General features: G+C 48.1%; 1 protein-coding gene across 22 annotated transcripts in view; it reads left to right on the top strand.

Moving 5' to 3' along the window:
• Nucleotides 1-25,079, top strand: part of Dysf (dysferlin) — a 200,191-nt gene that overhangs the window by 136,810 nt on the left and 38,302 nt on the right. For 8 of the 22 annotated variants that reach the window (XM_005071085.4, XM_005071081.4, XM_005071091.4 and 5 more), the window contains 4 exons: nucleotides 5,037-5,138; nucleotides 5,283-5,444; nucleotides 7,234-7,399; nucleotides 7,706-7,782. In XM_005071085.4, the coding sequence (XP_005071142.1) occupies nucleotides 5,037-5,138; nucleotides 5,283-5,444; nucleotides 7,234-7,399; nucleotides 7,706-7,782 (507 nt within the window). Of the gene's footprint in view, nucleotides 1-2,677; nucleotides 2,720-5,036; nucleotides 5,139-5,282; nucleotides 5,445-7,233; nucleotides 7,400-7,705; nucleotides 7,783-12,261; nucleotides 12,325-25,079 lie in introns of all 22 variants that reach the window. The other 14 variants (XM_005071079.4, XM_005071087.4, XM_005071083.4 and 11 more) reach the window with 3 other exon arrangements.

Raw genomic sequence — 25,079 nt, 5'->3', positions numbered from 1 at the left:
CACCCCAGCATCCACTAGAAGGAAACATTTGGTGTTTGCAATCAAGAAAATAAGCCCAGTGTCCCCCATCCTTTTCCTCCTCCCCCAAGGCCTTAATTTGAAACACTATTTCCCTGGGAAGTGTAATTAGACCAGCATGTTGTTCCTAATGAGCTGGGTGGGGCCAACAGACAATGGAGCCTCCTGCTGCCTGCCTGCCCCCTGCTTGCAGCTCCCCAAGAAACCAGCATGTGTTCCCCTTGGGTGAGGTGGGGGTCTGAGGGCTACTGGGGACAGGACAGCCCAGTTGGCTGCAGAGGAATGTCAACACCTGCACGTCTGACTAGTGTGCTGTCACCTAGGACTAGGAGCTCACCTAGGGTTTCAGGTCTCTGTGCTGAACTGGCCATGGGGACATAGGAGCTGAGAAGAATCTAAGGGTGGTTTCTATTGGAAGTCCCTCGATTGTTCCTGGAGATATGGCTCTGAACTGGCTTTATCAACACCCTACCCACCTGAGAACCCCACTAGTAGGTGGTCCTAGCTTTGTTCTAGATTCAGAGCAGGCACAGGAATTTGGTTAATATGGCTATCCCTGATCAGGATAATATGATATTAGCTTGTCCTTGGGGCCTGGAGTGGTCAGTCCCTGTCCCTTGTGAGACAGCCAAACAGACACCTTGGACGCCTTTGACATCTTCCCTTTCCTGGCAGTGCAGGTATGCTGTACAGTTTTGATAAGGACAGCACCCATACCGCCCTAGAGGGGCAGCTTTGGGCTATCTAGGTGGGCTGGACCAGGAGGAAATTGATGCTTAGGAGCTGGCAATATGGTTCAGGTTCACGTTTACCTCCTGAGTTGAACAGAGGACAGTTAGGTTCATTGGAACTGTGTGGTGTGTGTGTGTGTGTGTGTGTGTGTGTGTGTGTGTGTGTGTTTACAGGAGTGGTTTAGGTTTAATAGATGTCAGAGGGCAGAGCTATAACACGTTTCTGGAGTGTTTGGAGGAATTGAGGGAGAGCTTGACTTGGGCCCTGAAGACTGCCAAGTTCTAGAAGGTAGTGAAGGAGGCCGGTGCAGCAGTGAGCAGGCACAAGGAGCAAGGGCTCAGGGAGGACCTGAGGGTGACAGCAGAGCAGGCAAGGAGAGCCACCTCTAGCTCCCGCCTATGCCCCCATCCTCCCCTTACTCCAGTTATCATTTCACAGTCATTGCTTAGGAATTCAGAGTTGCAGGTTACCTGGGACAAAGACAGCCAGAGAAGTGGCGTAGGGTGATTGATGTGTCTTTTAGTGTGACCAAGGTCAGGGGTGGACAGAGGCTATGGGGGCCATGGAGACACTGGGACAGAATACACTTAGGGCACCAAGGAAGGGTTAAATGATAGGTAGAGTCAAAGCAGGAAGTGGCCAGATGAAGAGGAACAGACTGTATTCCACACAGATGAATGGTGAGTGCTGAGCCCCAAGGCTAAAGAGAACACCATACCTCCATTTGAGAAGGGCAGGATTGAGTATATTCCAGATTTGGGATCCTGAAGGAAAAGTCATGTGGTGAGACAAGTCAGCAGGAGTTGGAGGATGAGGGGCTTGGGGGCCTCTTCAGGCTTTGTAAGGGTCCCAGGTTCTGGGCCACTTGATTGACACTTCCTGACTGCATGCCCACAGAGTGGAGTAGGTTGAGGATGTGTGCGAAGCCAGAAGCAAGGAGACCACAGAGTGGGTCACTGGATATCTGGACGGGAGAAAGAAAACATGTGGATGGGAGGGAGGGGGAGGGGAAGGGGTAGCAAGAGATAGGAGAGAAAGGACCACCAGAGTTTGGTGACCAATCAGACATAGTGAGGCAGGAAGAAGGAACCAAAGGTGGCTGGCACTGGTTCTTTTAGTGAATGCTGGGGGTGGATACAAAACAAAATCACCAACAAGTTAAGTGTGAGAGGCCATTAGGAGGCTTGGATGAAAGGAGTGGAATGATGTTAGGAATGGGGCTAATGGCTTAGGAGGGACACACGGAGCAGAAAGTCTATGAGGTGAGGAAGATTGGCTTTGCAGGGAGGGGGGTGGGAGGTGGCCTGGAGGCTCATGCTTGGGAGGAGGAGGGAACCGAGCAGCCAGGTGGCCGTAGAAGAGACTCCGAGTTCAGCTGGCAGGTGCTGACAAGGGGTGGGAGAGGTGGGAATCCACAGGTGACCTAGTGTTGACTTGGGAGAGAAGTTTCCAGAGAAGAGGTGCTGGAGCAGAAGCAGAGGGTGGGGAGGAGCATAGAGGCTGGGAGGACTCAGAAAGTGCGGATGGACGGAGAACCCTGGGGTGGAAAGACACAGGCAAGCAAGGGTGAAGGACTGCATGGGGTGAGGTGGGGCCAGGGACCTAGAGAGCACTCAGGACTGGGTGCACAGTCACAGCTCTGTGCTGAGTTGTGTGGCGCACGCGGCGCAGCCTTGGACTGGGGGACAGAGGACCAGGATGGTGTCTTGTGGGCTACGTAGAGAAGGCCATTAGGAGAGGGAGCCCGAGGAACTGCAACCAAATGGCGTAGGGCAGGACTGCTGTGGGTGGCCTGGCGACAGTGTGGGGGGCAGAGGCGGGGTTGGTTGGGATGAGAGTGGTGGCCTCATGCTAAGTGGTCCCTGGATGTCCACTAACTTCTGTCTCTGCTTCTCTCCATCCTGCTTCCATTTTCCTGGCTCCACAGCTGTGTGCTCCTGCCTTCTTCCTGCAGGGCCTCCTCCAGACGGTACTAGCCCTTCACCTGCTTGGACCTCCTTGCCTCTGTCCTACTCAGAGAGTGGGCCCCCACTGCGGGGAGTCTGGTTCCTCAGGCCATACAGCAGACATCATCACAGTGCTTGGGGGAACGGGAAGGGAAGGTGTAGCATAGACAGCCTACAGCTAGCTGATAGGGTTTCTTTGGCGATTGTCAAAGAAATGGGTGGCCGGTGAGGAGAATTGTTCTTTGTCCTCCTCATTTGGCAAAGCTTGGAGCCCAACACTTCCTGTTGCCACTGCCCCCAATATTTTGGTCCTACAGGGGTCTGGGCATCAGCCATGAGAGGTTAGGAAGGAATAGGCCACAAAGCTTGACTCTTAAAACAGGCCACACCTGCTGCATTGCCACCTGTAGCTGGTGGCGGATGTTATAGTGCGGCCCCAGGTTCTGTTAGCAGCCCAGCTTCTATCGTGGTTGCACAGGCTCTCTGGGGGCACTGGTCCTAGGCTCCGTGGTGGGCACAGCTCCCCTGCAGTTGTGCACTGTGGCAGCTCTGTCCATCTCCCCTCCTGTATCACGTCATCCAATGTGGGCTCAGAGTAAACTAGCCAGTACCTACCTTTGTCCTGGTGATGTAAGGGCAGTGATAAAGCCAATATTGTTCTGAGAGATGCTTCTGACAGCCCAGCTCTCCTCAACTGACCCCTGGAAGAGCAATCTGAGCACCAATGGTAATAGCCATGGCGCCGACAACAATGGCATCCGTAATTACAGTCACACCATTTATTAAGTGCCTTTTGGTGCCAGACACTCGTCTTGTTCATCTTCTCATTTAATTCTCAGAGTGGCTTTGTTCAGCATCTTGTTATTCCTTCTTTATGAGGACACTGAGTCACTGGTGCTGAGTAATCTTCCCATGGCCACACAGCTAGGAAGCAACAGAGCTGGCATTAGAGTCCAGAGCTGTCCGGTCCTGGACCTGGGGTCCTCACTGCCAGGGGTCAGGGTGGTGTGGCATCATCAGTGGGCCACTGGGCAAGAGGTGGATGGAGTTGCTGTGAAATTTGATGGGAGGAAGCTGCTCTTGTCACCGTGTTAGCAATTGTCTCTCCATATACCATTCTTTCTGAAGCAAGGCTGTTGGAGAATAAGTCAGGTGACCACAATGCTTATTAAAGCACAGCTCATTTGATAACAGTTACTCTTTGTAACAACAAGACCACCATGTGTGGATGTGCTGTCTGGGAACCCCGCAATAATGGTGTATCCAAGGAGGTACAATTTCTAGCGTAACCTGTATTTGTGTCCATTACAAAGGTTTCCCACTAGGTGGCAGTGAAGTGTCTTGACCTAATAAACTATAAAATTTAATTTCCTGACATGGAGTCAAAAGTCTTAAGAAAAGGGCATTTTACCCTAATTGCCCTAATAGTGCTACTGAGTGTTTACCTGTTGCAGACACTCTTCAAGGTGTATGGCATGAGCTTCTCAGCTCTCACAGACTAACTTCTGCTAACTAGAGCTCGTGACCGAAAGGTGAGGTAACCTTTCTAACCTTGAGATGGGGGAGCTAGTGTTCACGCCTAGAGCTGCCATGCTAGGAGCCCACAGACCTGAGAGCGCACCTCTCTCTGTCGCCTCGCCCTACCCAACTGCTCTGGGAAACCCCTGAGCAGGCCAGCATCACCACATGCCACCCTTGTTTCTGGTCTGTGCTGCTGAGGGAGACTCCTCTGGAGTGCTGATGATGGTGGCCTTGTAGCCCACGTCTTCTCTGGACAGTGGTCACACTTCCCTGTGTCTCATTTGCCTGGATCTGTTCTTCCTGACTTCTATGAGCGTGATCTGTTCTCACTGACGTGATAATAAGGTTGGGGGTTGGAGGGTGTCTGGTTAGAAACCAGGGTGTGTCTCAGCTGGTGGGCAGGAGAGCAAGCATGGCGGGAAGTGACTGAGAGACTGAGGTAGGTGGGCCAGCATGGAGGAGCGGGAGGCCACGCACGCTCATGTAAGCATATGAGTGCATTCATATGCGAGCACACGCGTGTGTGCTGTAGAGCGGGAGACATGGGTGTCTCACTGGTGCTCTGGAGCCTGCGTTGTGGGAGGACAGCCTTGGCCTTGTGCAAAGATGTGTGCATTCTGATCCTGCACAGGACAGGGCTGCCCAACCGGGGCCGACCCAGCACCCTCACTTTTCCTGCCTGTTTGCCCACCTCAAGCTCTGTGTTCTCTACTCTTGTGTCTCTCAACACATGCCATTGCTTTCTGCCTGCCTGTCCTTACTAATCCCACTGCCTTGGCCTTCCCCCATTGTGGTTTTCTGCTTTGCTGTCCCTTGCAGACAGAGGACACAGACTTGCCTTACCCTCCACCCCAGAGGGAGGCCAACATCTATATGGTCCCCCAGAACATCAAGCCAGCCCTGCAGCGCACAGCCGTCGAGGTGAGCCTGACTATGGGCCGCGGGTTGCCAGGCTGGCTTCCCCACTTCCTACCCCCCCACTTCCTGCTCCAGCCTTGTTCAGTTGCCCCCCCCCACTTCCTGTTCCAGCCTTGTTCAGCTGCTCTCCCCTTGCTCTTTCTCCAGATCCTGGCCTGGGGCCTGAGGAACATGAAGAGCTATCAGATGGCCAGCATCTCTTCCCCCAGCCTCGTGGTGGAGTGTGGTGGCCAGACAGTTCAGTCCTGTGTCATCAGAAACCTTCGGAAGAACCCTAACTTTGATGTCTGCACCCTGTTCATGGAAGTGGTGAGCTCTACCTCCCCACTGTTCCCTTCCAGAGCCCTGAGGGATAGAGTGACCTCATGATCCCAGCAACCCTGGGGTTCAGCTTCAGTTCTCCAAAGGGCCCAGGTGTGTGTGTGTGTGTGTGCACGCGTGTGCACATGTGTATCCTGTCATCTCTGCAGCATCCCTGTGAATACAGAAATTGCTTCTTGCCCCATTGAAGTTTTTGTCCTGTGTGCAGCACATATGGTACCTCCTCCCCCTCCTACCTGATCCTGGGTCAGCAGAAGCCTCGGGAGCCATTTTCAATCTATTTCCTTTAGGGAAGGCTTTCGTTGCCAGGGTCTCCTCCCAGAGACCCTCCAGGGCTGGCCTTCAGCCGTTCCTCCCAAGTTTCCCTGCCTGCTTCTACCTTAGCTTGAGCCCTGAAAAGAAACCTTCAACATCTAGTCCCAGCTCTCCAGTTCTGGTTCCTCAGTCACCTGTCCTCAGGCCGTTGGGCCCTCAGCTCTCAGGCCCATCTCAGCCCTCAGTTAGGCCGACCTCCACCCCCGGCCTCTCAGACCCTAGCCCTTGGCCCCTGATTCTCAGCTTTCAGCTTCCAGCTCTCCAGACCCTGGTTCCCAAGTCTTCAGTCTCGTAGCCCTTGGGTCCTCAGCCATCAACACCTTTGGTACCCCAGCCACTGATCTCCATTCCTCAGTTCCCAGCCCATGATCAGAGCCTTGAGTCCTCTACCTCCATTTCTCCAGTCTCCAGTCCCTCGGTGTTCATCCCCAAGTCCTCAGTGCCCCAGTCCCTGAGTCCTTAGCGTTGCCTCCCAATTCACAGCTCTAGCTCTCAACCCTTCCTGTCAACTCCCAGCCTCCAATCTCTCATCCCTGGTTCTCAGAATCTGTAGCCTCATCTCTCAGCATCTCAGTCCATGACCCAGTAGCCCTCAGCCCCCACAGCCCTCAAACCTGACCCCCACGTGGTCCCAGTGCATGGTCTCCCAACCGCTGTCCTCACTGGCCGCCTAGCGTCTAACATCCCAGCTCCCACCCACACTCCTACGGATCTTAGCCCCAAACTTCCCTTCCGCAGTCCTCTGCCTTTGATTCCCAATTCCCGGCTTTCCAGTCCTTAGACTTAACCCCCAACCCTGAGCCCTGAACCCTGAGTCTCCCACCCCTCAGCCCTCTAGTCTTTAGCCACCAGCCCTCTCCCTGGGCTGCCTGGGCCCAGTGGCCGGTGTAAGTCAAGTCTGAGAAAAGGAAAATAGTTTGCAAGATGAAAGCACAATAGAAATTCCAGGCCCAGTGGCTGTCAACAGGAGCCTTCTCTTGGCTCAGCTAAGACGCCACTGAAGGAGTGCATATAAATTATTTCAAGTTGTGTTCAAAGTGCTTTTGGGGTGCGGGGGAAGAATCTGGGTCTGTAAGCCAACTCCTTAAAATCCACTTGGGGGGACTGTCTGTAAGAAATGTTAAGCTGCAGCCCGATTCCCTCCCTCACCCTCCAAGCAATGCAGGCTCAGAGAAAATAGACTTATTCAGACTTCAGGCTGACCTGGGTGTGTTTGGAGATAAAACTATGGGAAAGCCAGCCTCCACACATAGCAGCCAAGGGCAGACAGAAAGCTGTGTGGCCTCTGTCCCACTGGCTACACTGGCTGCTGGCTACCATTTTGGATCTGGGGCCATTGGGGACTCAGAGTTACTCTGTCCCTTGGTCCTCCCTCTAAGTGCTCTCCCTCACTCCATCCCCTGAGTTTCCCAGAAATGGGCTGAGGCCCATGTTTAGAGTGCCCTTCTTCTCCTCTCCCCAGATGTTGCCCAGAGAGGACCTCTACTGCCCCCCTATTGTGGTCAAGGTCATTGATAATCGTCAGTTTGGCCGCCGACCAGTAGTGGGCCAATGCACTATTCGCTCCCTGGAGAAATTCCTGTGTGACCCGTACTCAGCAGAAAGTCCATCCCCACAGGGTGGCCCAGGTAAAGAGGGAGAAGTGGCCTTCGCTGAGCTGCCCAAAGGTGGGGTCTTTCCTTCCCCAGGTTGGCACATCTAGAACAAGTGATCCTACTTGTGGGTGGGAAGCATGGTTCAAAACACAAGTGGAGATATGGAGGGAGAGGAACAGGAGGTGAGGATGTGGGAAGACACAGGGGGACGGAGCCAGGAAGGGAGGGTCTGGGGGCAGAGAAACACCTCTGCTAGGGAGGGGTGGTGGTGAAATTGAGGGCTCTGGTGACCGTCCCTTGGCTGAGTCCCTCACAGGAGTGGACTTGCTCTCCCTGCAGATGATGTGAGCTTACTCAGTCCTGGGGAGGATGTGCTTATTGACATTGACGACAAGGAGCCTCTCATCCCTAGCCAGGTAGGATGAGCGAGGTGGCAGCTCCCTCCTGCCCTACCCTGCGCTCCTCATCTCCTCTAGCTCCTCCCCTACCCTTGGCTACCATGTAGCCATTATACCCACCCCTGGTGGCTGGGCGCTGCCTGATGGAAGGACATGGGTGGGAACTTTCAGTCTGATTGGAGAAGGGATATGTAGTACTAAGGATAAGATCTAAACTTTCTTCTGGAAGCATGTGAGGAAAATGGACCATTTACGTCGGGGCTGCATTGAAGGCTTTCCGCCTGAGATCCCTCAGGGAGGAGGAGTTGGGAGGGAGTGTCTCTTCTATGTCAGAAGATTATTTTGTGATCTCATGCTTCGAAGCCCCTTGGAGATGACTTAGAGAGAGCAGGCTGTGTTTAGGACTGTAGTATATCTTGCTTGTTCCCCACTTCCAGGACCAGGAAGGGTAGATCTGGGGAAGACTATTGCAATCTGCTGGTAGTCAGTCATTCTTTTGCTGGGAACTCTGCAACCTAGGGCCTGCTGGTGGCCACAGGACATGTCAAGGCATATGGCAGGAAGTCTGTGGCATATTTTATCCAAGGGAGCACTATTCCTAACTTAGACCCTGGATGGGCTCTGCATTCCGTCCAGTACTTGCCCCAAGAGAGGTGGAGAGAGCCCTACTGTGAACCATGCCTGATTTGCTCAGGCTGTCACCCTCCTCTGTGGCTGTGCCTGCTGTTGCTCATACACCTGAGTGCTCCTAGAGCTTCAGGCTACCTGAGACAGTCTCCCAGCTTGTTTGACGATATCCTACCCTCAGGCTGTGGTGAATAGATGGGGGTGGGGAGGTCAATGGTTGGATAGATAGATGGATAAACACGTGACACAAGCAAGCCCCTGTGCTCTTCAAGCCACCCATTAAATTTTAGCTTTGCACAGGAGAGCAAACCTGAGTGCTGAGACGGCCTCAAGATCCTCAGAGCTCAGCTCTGAAGCGTTCCCTGGAAATACTGAGTGCCATTTTATGCCACTTTCTCAATTTCCCATTCTCCTGCTACCTCCAGGGAAGCATCTCCAGTTTTGCTCCTGGAGCCATGCTGCTGCAGAGGCAAGAAGTCTTGCTGCATGGTTTCACCAGTGCTGAGAGGGTGTCAGCATCCCAAGCCCTCATCTCTCAGCCTCTCTGCCCTGCCAGCCTGTCTGCTGAGACAACCTTTGCTCAGCTTGTTATTTGAGACTCAGCTTAAGAATGCTCACCACTTCTCTGGCAGGATCTTGGCCACTGCATCAGCTCTAGGCCCTGCATGTGCCTCTTGGTCTCAGCATCTTCTCCAGACTAAATGCATGACAGCAGCAAGGTGTCTTCCTTTTTATGTCTCCAGTGCCCAGCACAGGGCCTGGTTACAGGAGGTATTTAATGATAATCTGTCTAAATGGGTGGGTGGATGAATGAATGGATGGATAGATGGATGGGTAGATGGATGGATGAATGAATGGATATCTGGCTAGAGAATAGACAGATGGATGGATAAATTAATGGATAGATGAGAGGATGAGAGGATAGATGGGTGGGTAGATAGATGGCTGATGGATGAACAGATGGGTGGATAGGTGAGTGGATAGGTGATGGATGTATGAATGACTGGATAGACTGATAAGTGGATGCATGGGTAGGTAGGTTGATGTGGGGGTGTTTGGATAGACAGGTAGATAGACTGGTGAACAGATGAATGGAGATACATATGAAAGAATAGACAGATAATTTGCCCATTATCTACATGAGTCTGAGGAAGAATGTTTCCTAGCAGAGAAACCTGAGTGGAAATTTGAGATGGCTCTACAGTGCTGCCAGTACACGTTTGTGTTTTGTCTTCCTTGTTGGTATTTGTGGCTAAGTGAATCCCAACCCATGGCTTGTCCTCTCTCAGCTCTTATTTCCTGCGCCCTTCACAGGCCCATCTGAGTTATAACTAAGTACATGGCTTCCAGAAGTATTGCTGCTCTTCGTGTGCTACCTTCAGTGTCCATAAGCTTAGATAAGGAGGGATCATTTGGGTCCTGTTGGCTAAAGAACAGCCAAAAGTAGACAGTGAGAAGGCCCAGGCTGGACAGACTCCTGGCCCTGACATGAGGGGCCCAGGGCTGGGCCTGAATGAGAGTCAGAACCAGAGATAGGCCTGGGCTCCGTGTGAGCACATGGGCACTCTGACTGGAGCAGGAGCTGGGCTGCTGGAGTTGTGCCACACAGGCAAGGATGACTTTGCCTAGGCTGGGAGATGGCAGGAGGAAGACGAGGACAAGAGCAGGAGGAGAGAGACCAGCTTGCTTTGATGGGAGAGGCCCCTGGGTCCCATTCTTACTGAATATACCATCTGTCAGGAACATACTGTCTTGGTGAGGTGATATGTGTGTTTACATAGCAAGGGTGTGTGTGTGTGTGTGTGTGTGTGTGTGTGTGTGTGTGTGTATGCTGAATGTGGGTTTCAGACTGGATGTTGGGGTGTGTGTGTTTATATATGTGGTGTTTGTATATGTTGTATATGTGTATAGTGTAGGTTCCATGCAGATTTAGGGGTATGGTGTATATGCACACATAAGGCAGGTAGGTGTGTGTGTGTGTGTGATAAGGTGGTCTATCTGTGTATATGTGTGTGCAGTAAGGTGGTCTATCTGTGATAAGATGATGTGTGGTGAGGTTGTTTGTGAGTGTGTATGTGTGTGCTTACATGTGGTAAGGTAGTATGATTTTGGTAAGCTGGTGTATGCATGTGGTAAGGAGATGTGTGTGGTAAAGTGCATGCATGCGGTGAGATAGTATGTGTGCATATGTGTGGTGAAGTGGTGTACGCATGTGCTGATGCAGTGTGTGTGTGTGTGTGTGTGTGTTTATTGTAGGTATATGTGGATAGGGGTGTGGTGTGTCTCTGTGTGTGTGTGTTGAAATGCTACGCATGCCTGTATGGTATATGCATTACTGAGGGCACAGCTGGCAGGTGGCATGGAGAAGTCCTGAAAAAGTGGTGGGGGCCTTCTCTCTCATGGTGGGCTGGGGTGTGGGCCGCTCTCAGGCTCAGGTTAATTTGGAGCTCACTTCTCCAGTTATAGTCTTGAGGCTGCCATGAAGGTGGAAACACAGTCCCAAAATTGGAGCAGCAAATTATGGCCACAGCCTGGAGGGGAGCGTGTAATTTCTGCAGCTGCATGGAGCTTTGGTGCTATGTTTAGCTGCATGTGTTCCTTTTGCTCTGGTGACCTGCCTGTCCCCCTCACCTTGTTTAAAAAGGGACACTTTCAAAATAACAGTGAGGCCCTTGAGGGGTCAGAGCAAGAAGGGGAGGGACAGAGCCATCTTTGGCCATACCGGGGCTGCTGGAGGTACGCACCAGTCTATTCTGGAAGGTCCTACTGTACCCAATATTGGCCAGCAGCCCTGGCTGGTTGCCATTTAATCTACCTGACTTCCAGACTTGGCTCTGGGGCTCCTCAGTGAGGAGAGGGCTGGAAGTCTAAACCACACTCTGGGTCTCAACAGAGCCTCTGCTCACTTCTGCCCTATACCCGACCTCTCTTCCTGCACAGAAAGGGAACCTGACCAGGGCGTTGCCTTTTCAGGTCCTCTTGGAGGATCATTGAAGAGGGAGGCTGGTGCTGGTGGCTGTGGGTCCCCACAGGCCCCTGGCTTCTCCAACCTCAGCTCCCGCCCCCCCCCTCCCGCTGCAGGGCCTCCACCCCAGCCCTGCTGTGCTTCCTTCTCCCTCTGCCCTGCCTTGTTCACCTGCTGCTTGGCTGTTCACCCATCTGAGCCCTGTCCTCTCACCCGGGCTTCTTGTCACGGCCTTCAAGCATGTCTGAGGGTCTTCTATAAGACATCAAAGTACAGTCCTAGAGATACCAACTGAGGGTTTATGGTGGGAAGTAATTTCTAGGACAGGCTGCAGGGGTGAACTGGGAGGCTCCTTCAGCTTCCTTCATGTAGGTTTGGGGATTCCTGTGGTCCCCAGCTTCTGAGGATTGAAGCTGAGGCTCTTGCTTGGCTACCCTGCCCAGCGGGTGTGGGCATGTTAGTGACAGAAGGAGCAAATGAAGGGACGGTGGGGACTGGAACTGTCCCTGGAGCAGGCAGATCTGAGACAGGCAGGGAGAGTGGCTGAGTAGCGCCACCTGAATGTGTGGCGGCAAAGGCAATTAGATAGCAGCAGGAGATCAAACCAGGCTGGCAAGACTTCACCACATTTAGACTCTGACTCACCACTCGTTGTTGCTCTGGGTCATTGTGGTTCAGGGAGTGCATGGAACTATCTATCCAAGGTCACATAAATGGTTTGGTCATGGAGCTGGTATTGTCCAACTGGGGACAGCATACTCTTCACACAGCTGATTCAGAGGGTGCCTGGAGGAAAGTGGGGGGAACCATATTCCTCAGGGCTGGCCAACCTTCCCTGTCACAGATCCTCATCCTCAAATCTTGCTCTCAAATTCCTGTCACTAACTGGCATGTTTAATTTGTAGCTCGCAGATGGGCTGTCAAGCTTGACCCCAACTAACCTGAGGTCTTCTCCGTCCAGTCCTCATGTAGGTATTTTTCGTTATTTGTTGGCTCGATTTTCCTTGTGAATCTGGGAATAAAAACAAAAGATAAGGAGGAGAGGAGGCATTCCTGGGCATGGTGCATCAATGGAGGGTGGGGAGAAGGCTCTGGGGTGCAGTCCCATAAATCTCTGCCTCTGACCAATGTCCTACCCCTCCTGAGACTTACTTCAGTCCTGGTTACCCATGTGGGCTGGGCTTTGGTGTGGCTTCAAGGGCCAGAGGAAGCAGGCATGTGCCTAGCTTCGACTCTGCCCTTTGGGACTTGGGCCTGAGAAGGCTCTTCAGAGGGCAGCAGCAGCCTTCTTCCCTGTTACTTCCAGACACATGTGGGTGTGGCTGAGGACTCCTGGTGGATCCTGGTGGATGCTGGTGGATGCTGGGGTCCAAGTGGCTGGGCTAGTGTCGGCACTGTGGTGCCCAGTTTCTGCTCTGCTCATCTAGAAGGTTCAGGCTTCTTTCTGAATTACATTTTGTGGAAAATATATCTCCATTCTCTGCTAAGATTGTTTAAGCATGTGCATGTTTTTAGGTGTTTTTTATGTACTTGCTTATACTTTGAGTTTTACAATGTTAGAATTATATTGCACTTTCTTATAATCTGCATTGCAGAGCTTAAGCATATAGTGTGAATGCTCTCCCACTATTTATATATGTTTTTTAAAAATATGGCTGAATGTCACATGGGCCTCCGGAAGTGCTAACCACTCACCACTGGACACTTGATTGGTTGCTTCTGACTGTTGTTCTCTTTCACATCCTTAGAAAGCTTAGTTTGCTATCTATAGGTCAGGTTATTTAATTTATTCCTAGGTATTTTGTAGGCTTTATTACTATTCTCAGTGGAATATCTTTCTTTTTTGTGACTATAATTCTCACTAGGAAATCTCCCTACCCCTTCTCCCCTCCCCTCCCCTCCTCTCCTTTCCTTTCTTCTGTATCAGGAATTAAGCCCAGGGCCTGTGCATGCTAGGCAAGTTCTGTTACCCTGAGCTACAGCACCAGGTCCTGCAACAGTCTGAGTGTTCAGTCTTACCAATATCGTTTGGTGCTTATCAAGGTGATACTGTACAGTACTCTGATAATATAAACCACAACAGCCCCAGGTTCCTGGGGTAAACCCAAGCCTTGCTGTCTGTCGAGTGTTCATAGCTTACTCAGGCTGAGACGCTCTTCCCTGAGACAAACAGGAGGTCAGCTGGCTGGTGGGACAAGTCGGTTAGACTGGACCATCAAACTCCGACAAGCAGGCTTCCTGCCAGTATGCAGCTTGTCTCCCAGTCAGCTGACACAAGCCGGACTCCCTTTGGTTCTGGAAGTGATGAATGGAGGGCTGTTACCCTTTCACTTAAAACCACAGCCAACATGTAATATCTGTGATGTTTAGCCTTCAGTTTATTAATGTTTGAGAGGAATGCAACGATGCTACAAAAACATCAGAGTGTGGAGGTCTTTGAAAATTTCAGATCTGTCTGTTATCTTCATGCCAGTTGTTTGCACCTTTAAAAATCATTAGTTCAAATTTTATCGTTTTTTTGTCATATTTGTGTCATTACACTGTTAGTGCAGCTGGCAGGAAGAGGGTGGTGGCAGGCACACAGCTTGCCTGCCTGCGGGAGCTGCTGAGGGTGTGCGAGGGCAGGGGCAGGCCTTCCGCTGGCACTGGCCTTTATGCAGCAGACTGTGGAGGGGTCTGTCCATGCCAGGCAAGAGAGATCCTCTCCTCTACCTTTGATTAGAGTGGCTGATTTTTATTTAGGATTTCTGCACCTTTGCTAGTGTTGCTTTGGGCTGTCTTAATCTGGCTTTGATGCCAGAATTCCACGTGTCTTCCACACCTGCACTACTGCCTCTGCTGTTGAGCAGCCACTGTGGCCTTAGGATTGACTTTTTAACTCCCCTCCATCCCTCCTGCCCTTCATCCCTCCAGCCCTCCCGGCCCCCCCCCCCGAGTGTGTGTATGCATACATTATAGGCTAGATCTGCATATGAAGGAGAACATGCATTTTTTTCTCATTCTAAGCTTGAATCACCTCACTTGATACTGTGCTTTTCTGATTGATCCATTTTCCTGAAAGTGATTTTGTTTTTCTCTGTAGCCGAATAAAACTCCATTATGTAGATGTTCCCCACTGCCATTACCTGTTCATCTGTTGATGTATATTTAGGCTGGCTCTGTTCCTTGTTCTTTAGAGGTGCATTTTCCAGTTAGTTGTTATTCAAATGTAAATGAAAATCAGTCCTCATATATGCTGGTCCTGTTAATTCTCCTGACTCAAGTGGTCTGAGTTTTACTCAGTTATATAATTTGTAATTAATCACTTTTGCTTTTTTTGTTTGTGTTTTTTTTATCTTTATTGTTTTGTTTTCCTGCCTTATTACACTGGCTAGGACCTCTAGGTTGTTGTTTTATGTGATAGATTATTCTGTTCCTATTTTTTTAATGAATACTTTTGGTTCATCAAGGAGCATGGAACTTAAGAGCTGAATGACGATAACAGATAGTTAACATCTGTTATCAGGAATGCCGTTGCTTCTCAAGCATCTGTTGAAACGGTCATGTGATTTCTCTCCTTTGTTCTGCTCATGTGACTCACTTTCACTTATTTTCCTTTACTGAAACAGCTTCACATGTCTGAAACAAAGCAACCTGGTCACGACATATTTTCTTCGCATATTCCATCTGCAGATATTTAGTTCTGTATGTCTTTGGTTCTTTCTTTTTTTTCTTACGTAGCCCTGGCTCTCCTGGAACTCATAGAGATCTGCCTGCTTCTGCTTCCTGAGTGCTGGGATTTAAGGTATGTGCATGGTCCCAAGATTTCTTTTCTGGTCTCAGTTTAGGTGAATGATAACTGCTTGGGCTCTCCAGGCTTCAGTGTCTAGGTAATAGTCATCTTATAAAAAGCTTGGGTGAGGATGAACTTTCTCTGGTCTCTAAGAAGACAAAATAAGCCTGGCATCATCATTGCTTGTGTTTGGCAAATTCACTTGTAAAGCTGTCTAGACTTAGCATTCTTTTTGGGATATTTTAAAGTGCTGTTGTAATTTTAAGACTCTTTATAGGACCTTTGAGATTTTCTGCTTCTAGGTGAGTCACTTTTGGTGATTTATATTTTATAGGAATGTATCCATTTCCTCCCCAAATATTAGCATAGCAATTTTTTGTAATGCCCTCTTAATTTTTTTCTAGTTTTTCTTCTCCATCTACCCGTGTCTCCCTTATTACTAGGATTTTATTTTATTATTTTTGTCACACATTGTCAGATTATTTTCAAAGAATCAATTTTTGAATTGATCTTCCATTTTGTTTCCTTATTTCCTAGCTGATTAATATTTTTATTATTTCCTTCCTCCCATTTGGGGTGTTTATTATATTTTTAACCTCTATGTAAACATTGAAGGCTATAAAATTCCCTGTTAAGTATTGTGTTATGCTTCCCACAGGACTTGTCAAGCAGTATTTTTGCCATTTTTGTATTCTGAATATTTTCTTATTTCATTTTGACACCTGAGTTGTCTACAAACATTTTAGAAGTTCCTAAATTTATTTCAAGTTATCTTTCTGTTGTTGTTGATACTGGCACAGCTTAGCTTTATTGTGGACCAGAGGATGTAGTCTGTGTGTAATAATACTCAGGAGTGACCTTTAAGGCCCCAGGAAAAGGTCCATTTTTATGACTGTCCTGAAGAATGTGTGTTCTTCAAATGTGTTTTACAGGCTACATGTCTACTCAGGACACTTTGTTAATATATTATCAAAACTTGGGTTCCTTTGTTTTGTTTAATTTAAAAACTATATGTCTGAGTCTGTGTGTGGTGTGTGCACATAAATACAGATGCCTGTGGAGGTCAGAAGAGGTCGTCTGATCTCCAGAAGCTATAATTACAGGGTGCTGGGGACTTAACTTGAGCAGTTTGTGCTCTCTTTCTCTCCATGCATATGGTTTACTGTATATATATACACTTATTATTTATATATATACACACACATATATATATGCCCATGGTTTACTGCACATAATACACAGGGCTACAGCCCTGGCTGTCCTGAAATTTGCTAAGTAGACCAGGTTGACTTCAAACTCACAGAGATTCACCTGACCCTGCCTCCTGAGGCCTGGGATTAAAGACATGCATCACTCCACCATGATTCTCTATTCTTTAAAAATGATTCATCCTGGGGGCTGGAGAGATGACTCAGAGGTTAAAAGCACTGACTAGTCTTCCAGAGGTCCTGAATTCAATTCCCAGCAACCACATGGTGGCTCACAACCATCTATAATGAGATCTCATACCCTCTTCTGACATGCATACCAGAACACTGTATGCATAATAAATAAATAAATCTTTAAAAAAACAAAAATTGCATCATCCTGTCAATTTTTACTGATTATTTGATTTTTTTTCCATCTTATTCTGTGCTTCTTTTTTTTTAAATTTCTTCCTTCCCCCTTCTCTCTTTGGTTTTTCAAGACAGGGTTTCTCTGTGTAACAGTCCTGCCTGTTCCGGAACTCACTTGTAGACCAGGCTGGCCTTGAACTCACTGTGATCTGCCTGCCTCAGTCTCCCGAGAACTGGGATTAAAGGTGTGAGCCACCTCCGCCCAGCCTTATTTAATCTTAATGTGCATCTTTGATTTAGCAAAGCCTAGTTTAATTCACACATACAGCTTCTTCCAGGGTATGACTGAGAACCTGAATAGTCTCCAAATACCGTCACTCTTCTGTTGGACATGTCAGTTTCACCTTGTAAATGACATATAAGCCCGTTTTTGTTTTTTTAAGCAATAAGTTTTCTTTTAGCTATGTTCAGATTTACTATTAGCTTTGTGTAGTAGCCTTCCTTCGTCTGATTTTACTTTTTCTTTAAGTAGAATCTGTTGAAATTCTTATGTGGGAATCGGTTTATTTTAGGCTTTTCCGCTTTCTAAGTGTTTGAAAACACTTTTATTTCACGCTGCTTTTAAGACTCCAGTTTCACTGATATTATTTCTGTCAACAGTGTCTCTCTCTGAAGACGTTTCTGTTTTCATTGGTTTTGGGTAGTTCTCAGTTGTCATGTCTTCCAATGTTATCTAGTCCCTGTTCTTTTCACCGTTCCCTCTGGAGCTCTGAGGAGACACACCATGGACCAACTAAATTTGCATGTTATATCTGACACTTTATCTGTGGCTTCTGCATTCACAAATGTAAATAACACAGATTGAAAATATTAAAAAATATGCCTATGACAAACACACACAGTCATTTCCTCACTTAATGCAGTTTAACAACTATTTACACGGCATTTGATTCACACTGAGCATCACAAACAATATAGAGATGATTGGCAGTATGCAGGAGGATGTGTGTAGATTATATGCAAATTATACATAATCATAGGTAAAGGCTTGAACATCTTCAGATTAAGACCACCCAGGGGTCCTGTAGAAACTAAGATTTACTCTGTTAATTTCTTCTTTTTAAAAAGATTTATTTTATTATTTATTTATGTGCATGTGTGTGTCTGTGTGCATACAAGTGTCTACAGAGGCCAGAAGAGGTCATTGGAGTTATTGACGGTTATGAGGCATCCCATGTGAGTGCTGGGAGCCAAACTTTGGTCCTTTGGAATAGCAGCAAGCACTCTTAACTGCCGAACATCTCTCCAGCCATGGGAATACATTTTTAAAAATAGATTTATTGTATTTTTAAAATGTGTATGTTTGTGTGCCTGTGTATGGGTATGTGCATGGCAATACAGGTACCCAGTGACGTCAGAGGCATTGGATGCCTTTGGAATTGGAGTTCCAGATTGTGTGAACTGGGAGAATGCTTCATGCTCCTAACCACCAAGTCATCTCTCCAGCCCCCATGGCTTTTTTTCCCTAATGATACACTTGCAGTGACTTTTAAAGATTCGTCTTCTATTTATTTAATGTTGCTAGTTTCTGATCCTTTATTTCATCCAGTTTACTGAGTTTGTCATCTCAAGATTTACATTTTTTGAACGTTCTTTCTTCTCCAGTCTGTTTAGTTTTAAGGTCTCTGTGTGTCTTTTGTCTCCTGGAGGGTCCTTTGGTTCACACGTTCTTCCTGACACTTCTGCTTTTTGTTCTCACGGGTCTGCTTCTGCTGTTGGTTGATCCTCACTGGCACACACTCGTGGTGTCTTGTTCCTCATGTGTTGTACTATTTTTTGATCATGAACTCATGCTCTTTGGAACTTTATCTGAGAATTCTTTGAGGCCTGGATGGAAGTCACATTCTTCCAGAGAGGATGCGTGTTTACTTTTACCAGAAGCCTGGAGACACTACAAACCCAGATTCACTTCAAACTAAATGTTCAGCCGTGGCTTTTGGGGTCCCATAGTCAGTATGCATTTGGCTCCTCATTTCTCTGGAGTTTTCCTTTTTCATTCTTTGCACCTTCATCATCTCCAGAGTGAATCAAGGTTTTAAAGATGCCTGTGGATGTGATGAACTTGCTGGGGAGATTTCTCTGGTTGTCTAGTTAGCCTTTTAGCTGGAAATTGAAATCTGTTTCAATTTGAAATCTGACAGTCCTGTTTTCCATCAAGCAGGTTATGTCTCCTCCAGGACCCAGAGCTCTGGTTTCCTGTCAATGGCATCTTCTCCAAACGTCCCACGAACATGAACAAAGCCATTTGTTCTGTGCTGGACTTGACTCTTTGGCTCAGGGAAACATTTTTCTCAGTCCTCTGATTGTTTCCTTCTTTTGACTCTCAGTTCCATCTTCCTGTCCTTTGCTTAGCCTACAGAGAGGGAAGCTCTTATTCATTAAGCAATGGGAGCTGAGGTAGAGTCTGACCCTGAATGCATAGACATTTTTAAAAAGTCAATGCAGATCAGCAAAAGATGGAGACAGTTTAGAGTTGCTGGAGTTTTACTTTGCCAATTGGGAATCCAACAGGGTGAAAGAAACCAGAAGGAACCCAGAACCACAGGCTCTTACCACTTTTTTTTTCTGGAAGCTGAAGACTGTGTGTTTGCTATGGCAGCCAGCATTATCTAATGAAGTCAGAGTCACAGTCCTACCAATGGACTCCTGTGTAAGAGTTTCCTAAGTAAAGCAGGATTGGCCTTTTGCACTAGGCCATCTGAGCAGACGTATCCTACAGTGTTGGTTGAGGAGATTCTGAAGTTTGTGGCATCCCCTAACCCTGTTCAAGCTTCCACATGAAGAATTCCAGCTTGCATTTGCAGAAAGAACAATGGCTACCTTGTCCATAAGACCCTGGACATTGGTCTAGCTCATGACCTCTCTGTAGACCATATGAGTAGAGGGGCAACTTGTGCTTGGAAGTGGGTAAGAAATGTAATGGTAGCTGACCAAGAATGACAGATATATCTATCTCTGAAAGTGGGGACGACTTTGTTACTCAGAGCCCTGATGGCGCTTGTGCAAACACTGTCACTATTTCCACATCCTTCCAGGATACCTCATTGCTTCTCATTTTCTATCCCCACATTCTTCTCACTAAGAAGTAACACTATGGGAGGACATTCTTTCCTATTGAGGTGATTTTAGCCTCTCCTTTTCTTGACCTACCACTCATTTAAATCAAGGTCACTTTCTCCAGGAACAGCCTTATTTTCCCCAATTCCAAGTTTGGACAGAATGCCTTATTGTGATTCATGAGTCTCGACAGCAATTTATCCCAGGACTTTGAAGTAGATGTTTTTTGACCAAAGCAATCAGTTACTGGGTGTCAATCATGAGCAAGGGGCATTCTCATTCTGTTTCCACCAGCACTATGATCACAGGCATGCTGCCATGCCCAGCTTCTTGTCTGGGTTCTGGGGACTGACCTCAGATCTTCATGCTTGCAAGACTTTACTAACTCACCATCTCCGCATCCTCCATACTCACTGTTTTTTCCTTATTCCTGTATCTATCAGCTGAGCTACTTAGGAGATAGATATAGGTTTCCTAAGGCCATGTATGGATGGTATTGGGAATGTTAGAATCACTACAGACATTTAAAAGTTGCAAAATCTCCTGCCATTAGCCATATCCCTAATGTCCATGGTACGGGTGCAGGCTGGTCTCTGTGACTCCCATGAGCTCTGATGTGGTGTTTGATGCCTGTCCTTGGTGTCATTTAGGTCTTCCTTGTGATCATTCTCTCATTTTCTCTGAAGAAATACAAATCGCCCATCAAATGACAAGTGAAGGCATAGGGTGGGGTGGGGTGGGGGCGAGGGGGAGGGGAGGGAAGTCAGCACTGCAATCTGTTAGCTATTTGGAGTAATTGGTTATTTGCTGTGTGTGCGGGTTGGGAAGCCCAGCACATACTTTACGGTCTCTCCTGTTACGGGGGCTGGAGTCACCCGCCGATATTGGATCCTGGTTGCTGGAGCCCTTGGCTCGGGGCGCCTTCCCCCTGCTTGGCATTCCTGCGGTCTCCTTGGGGGTGCACCCCTCCTCCCTCGGTGCACACTGCAGGGGGGACAGCCTGGGGTGAAACGTCTGGCAAACTCCAGGCCCCCATCAGAGAGGAGGCGGCCCTAGCTCCTTCCAGCCAGCCTTCCCTGCTTCTGCCCTCACTCTGCTACCTCCTTCTCCCCGAGGGGGTCTTCCCCTGGCAGGAGGGACCTACTTGCCTTTCCATAGAAAAGTTTCTTCTCTTCTTAGAGGGACATCCACAACTTACCCTGACAACCTACTGGCCAGAGAGCTTTCACCAGTATTAACATAATGCCTCCTTATCTTTCCTGGTCCTGCACATGCTCTACTCCCTAGCCTGGGTTCAAAGGATCTTGGAAGGCGCACAGCCTTCTGTGCTGAGCACAGGGCTCCTTTGGGGCTCTTGGGGGAAGCTTCATCCCTCGCCCTGGGTCTTTGATACATCTCTACAGGAGCACGGGAAATCAGAACCAAGTAACAACTTTGACAAAGATTTGAAAAGTTAACGTGATTTTGCGTATGAAAATGCACACGGTAACTGGAAAGTGGGTTGACTTTGGCACAGAGAGAGCTCCCCCCCAAATCCCTTTTAAATTGAATTTAAGATAGCTAATATTAGTGTCTGTAGTTTGATGGATGCCTCTGCAGTCCCGGGAAGGTCTTCAAAAATAGTTTTTCTCTTAAGTAGATTGCTGGAACTCTTGTTAAGCAAAACTGTCTCCACAAGCAGAACGAAGGTTAGGTAAGCTCCCGTGTCCCCCGGGCCCTTCTGGAACCACCACAGATTCTGAATTAGAGATGTTGCATTATTTTCTTCATAGGGTTGAAGACTCATCTGGAATCTCCTTCCTCTCAGCCCACCGAGTAGATTCCATTCTCTCAGGCATTCTGCACTATACCCTAAGGGAGCCAAGTTGTAGGCCAACTTAGACTTCTGAGTCTGGAAATGGCTAACAGCCCAGTTCCCTCAGGCCTCTCACCCATGTGTTCAGAAACCTGCATTTCCTCAGGCCCTTCATGCATGTAGCCAGAAGTCCAACTTCTCCCAGGTTCCTCACCCATGAGGCCAGCAGCCTGGTTCCCTCAGGTCCCTCCCCATGGGGCTAGAAGCTTGGGTTCCATGAATGCTCCTCACCCATGTAGGGCACATGTTTCAAAATAAAAATAAACTAAAGTGTAGAGGAAGGGCATATAGCAAGCCTGGATTCCCTACAGGTCCTTACACGTTTAGCAAGTTCAATTCCCTTGACCAGAAATCCTATTCAGGTGGGCCCCATCTATAAGAGGCTGACAGATAATCAGGCTGTCTTTGCTGAAGTTCATGTGAGTGTATTTATTAGGCCTTGGAAAGCAATTGAGCTAAAGACCTTCCTTCTTTTACGCTCTGCTGACACAGCTTGAAGGTGGGATGCATGGTATAGGGATCCTTCTACAGACCAGGAGGCATGGTGTAAGGACCCTTTTATAGACAAGGCTAGTATCCAGGGAGTGTCAACAAGAGGTTGGAAATGATTGATGTTTGCTGTGAGTGGGTAGAGTTCTTCTGAGTCATTGGTAGCGGGATTTGGGCATCTGTCTTCGTGGTTTTGGGGGGTATCAAGTGGTTTACTGTGAGGTAGATTTGAAGTCATATCTGGGCTATGTCAGCCTGAGGACATATATGTTGCATATGTGTTTGTGCTTGTGTGTGCAAATTGTCCTCAGTTTTTCAGACCTCTGGAAATTAATTGACATCCTGTCATCATTTGAATCGTGAAGATGTCGCACCCGAGTTAGCAAAATTGGGTATCAACACTGAGGATGTTGGCACTGTCAACAGGAACAGTTACTATGATAACCAACACCAGGCTCAGAATATTTCTTAGACATCAGTGCAGAGCCTCATAATACCCTGTTGTCCAGCTGACTGAAAATCATTTTTCTAAGAGAGGAATAGCATTCTGTGTAGTCTGGGATAGTGACTTAATCTCACAAACAGGAGCCCATTGCCTCACTTAGAAGAGGGTGTGTGCTTCTACGTAGTGACCTTCAGCTTGACTTCATAACCTTGGTGGTGAATGAGCTTGACCAGCAGGTCTTCTCTGATTCAAGTGGGTGTTCTGGGAAGGAAAGTTCTGTCCATGAACTGCAGCAAGAAGAACGAGCCTGTCACCTCAGCCACTTGGGAGGTTCAGATGTCAGAATCGATAGTTGACCAGCCTAGGCAACTTAGTGAGACCCTGTCTCAAAATAAAAACAAGCTAAAGGGGGGCATGTAACTCAGTAATGGAGCATTTGCATAGCATGCACAAGGCTCTGAGTTCCATGCCCAGTTTCTCTCTCTCTCTCTCTCTCTCTCTCTCTCTCTCTCTCTCTCTCTCTCTCTCTCTCTCTCTCTCTCTCTCTCTGTGTGTGTGTGTGTGTGTGTGTGTGTGTGTGCATGCCCCTGATCCCACAAGAAGAGTTAGAATTTTTCGCACCAGTTTTGCTTTCTGTGGTCATGAGAGGCATGAGGCACTGGGTTGATGATGCTTGGACCATACCATGCTGACTCAGGTCTTGGAGGATTTTAGGGTGCCTGTTTGACTGTCTTTGTTGCCTAACTTTGTTTGCTCAGCAACTGACTGTTGGCTATTAGCTGGAATCCAAGAGGCTTCAGTCCATGCCTTGGTCAAACTGACTTGGCTGGCTGGTGGAAAGATGAATGGCCTTGAACCCTGGGCATGGGTGACACAGGGACAATGTCCAGATTTCTGGTTCAAGCTTCAGATAACACTTTAGAAACCAGTCTTTGCATTTCTGCTTCCTCTTTGCTGTGGTCCAAGGTTGATGTTTATCAATTTCCAGATGAGGTCAAGCACACAGTTGACACTGGAGGCCACAGGACCAGTTTCCTCCCTTTGTGGGGTGGAGACTCAGTTTCTGGGGCATAGCTGGCTAAGACCTGGAGGGTTCACCTCAAGGCTGTGCTTATTTATTTTGGAACTTCCTTGGCAGGTGAAATGGGCTTGAGATAACTCCCCCAAGAAGTCAGGCTGGGGTAATGGCAGGAATGATATTTTCAAGTCATATCCGTGAGTGTGTTAAAAATATCACTTTATTTTCTGTAAGTCAACTTAATCTCCCTTTGAGCTCTCATTTTTTCCTAATGGCAGAAAATCTCTGGTAATCTTAGGCATTTTAGGTTTAAACTTAGTCACTTTGGGCTTACTTTTCCCCTCCACACCCCAGAGTGGGGGGTGGTGGCTAAATTCTGGTTTGGCCTTCTTTAATGTTATTTCTCCAGGGAGGGCGGCCTGATTCCCAGCACCAGTCCACCCTGGCATCTCTGGGCTCTGACTTGGGGACACATGGATCAGATTATGCTCTCTGACATCTTCTCTTAGTTCCACATCTCCTGGTTCTCTCTCTCTGTCTCTCTCTCTGTCTCTCTCTGTCTCTGTCTCTCTCTCTCTCTCTCTCTCTCTCTCTCTCTCTCTCTCTCTCTCTCTCTCCCTCTCTGCTCTCTCTCTTTCTGTCTCTCTTACCACTTTGCCTCATCCTCTTTCCCTCCTGTCCTAACCTGCAGGCTTAGCTGTGGAGTCTGTAACACTAATCTGCCGTGTCACTCTGAGGTCTACAGGAAGTGCTATGGATTTACTTTTGTTATATCTGTGCAGCTTCCTATCCAGTGCCCTGGCACGGTTCTTCTAGTGACCTCTGACCAGCTGTATACCAAATCATGCAGTTCATTCATGGAGAGTGAATCCAGGGGAGTTAGGATGTCTTGCTTTGGTACCCCCAAATGTCTATCTTCTTATTCTCTGATGGGGAAGAACTGGATGAACAAAATGCTTTCTTAAACCTATTATTACTATTATTTTTGAGTTAGGTCTCATAGATCTCAGGCTCACTGTGGAACTGAGAGTAATCTTGGTCTCCTGATCCTCATTCTTTGACCTTCCATCTGCTGGGATTACAGGTGTGCACCACCATCCTTGGTGTGTGCAGTGCTGGGAGTCAAACCTAAAACTTTGTGCAGACTAGGTAAGCACTGTATCAGCTGAGCCACACCCCCAGTTCCTTAAATACATAATTTGATGACACATTACCTATTCTTGGTGTTTGAAACCAAAGACTGTCACTTGTTTCCCCTCCTCCAATGTTTAAGAACTCATATACCCATCAAATATCTCCTGAGATGCAAGGTATTACCAGGAAGTGATTTAAGAACCGAGACTGGTCATGTGATCAAAGGACCCTGACTTCACGGGAAGACACCCAACTAAAAAGACCTAAGCAAGGTCTAGCTAATAATGTCTGGTGGGGACCACTGCTGTGTAGACAAAGCAAGTTTTGAGGGGAGTGG

The sequence above is a fragment of the Mesocricetus auratus genome, unplaced genomic scaffold, assembly GCF_017639785.1.
Source record: "Mesocricetus auratus isolate SY011 unplaced genomic scaffold, BCM_Maur_2.0 Super-Scaffold_100676, whole genome shotgun sequence".
Lineage (NCBI taxonomy): Eukaryota > Metazoa > Chordata > Mammalia > Rodentia > Cricetidae > Mesocricetus > Mesocricetus auratus.
Note: the sequence above shows the minus strand (reverse complement) of the source record. Positions and strands in the feature narration are given on the sequence as shown.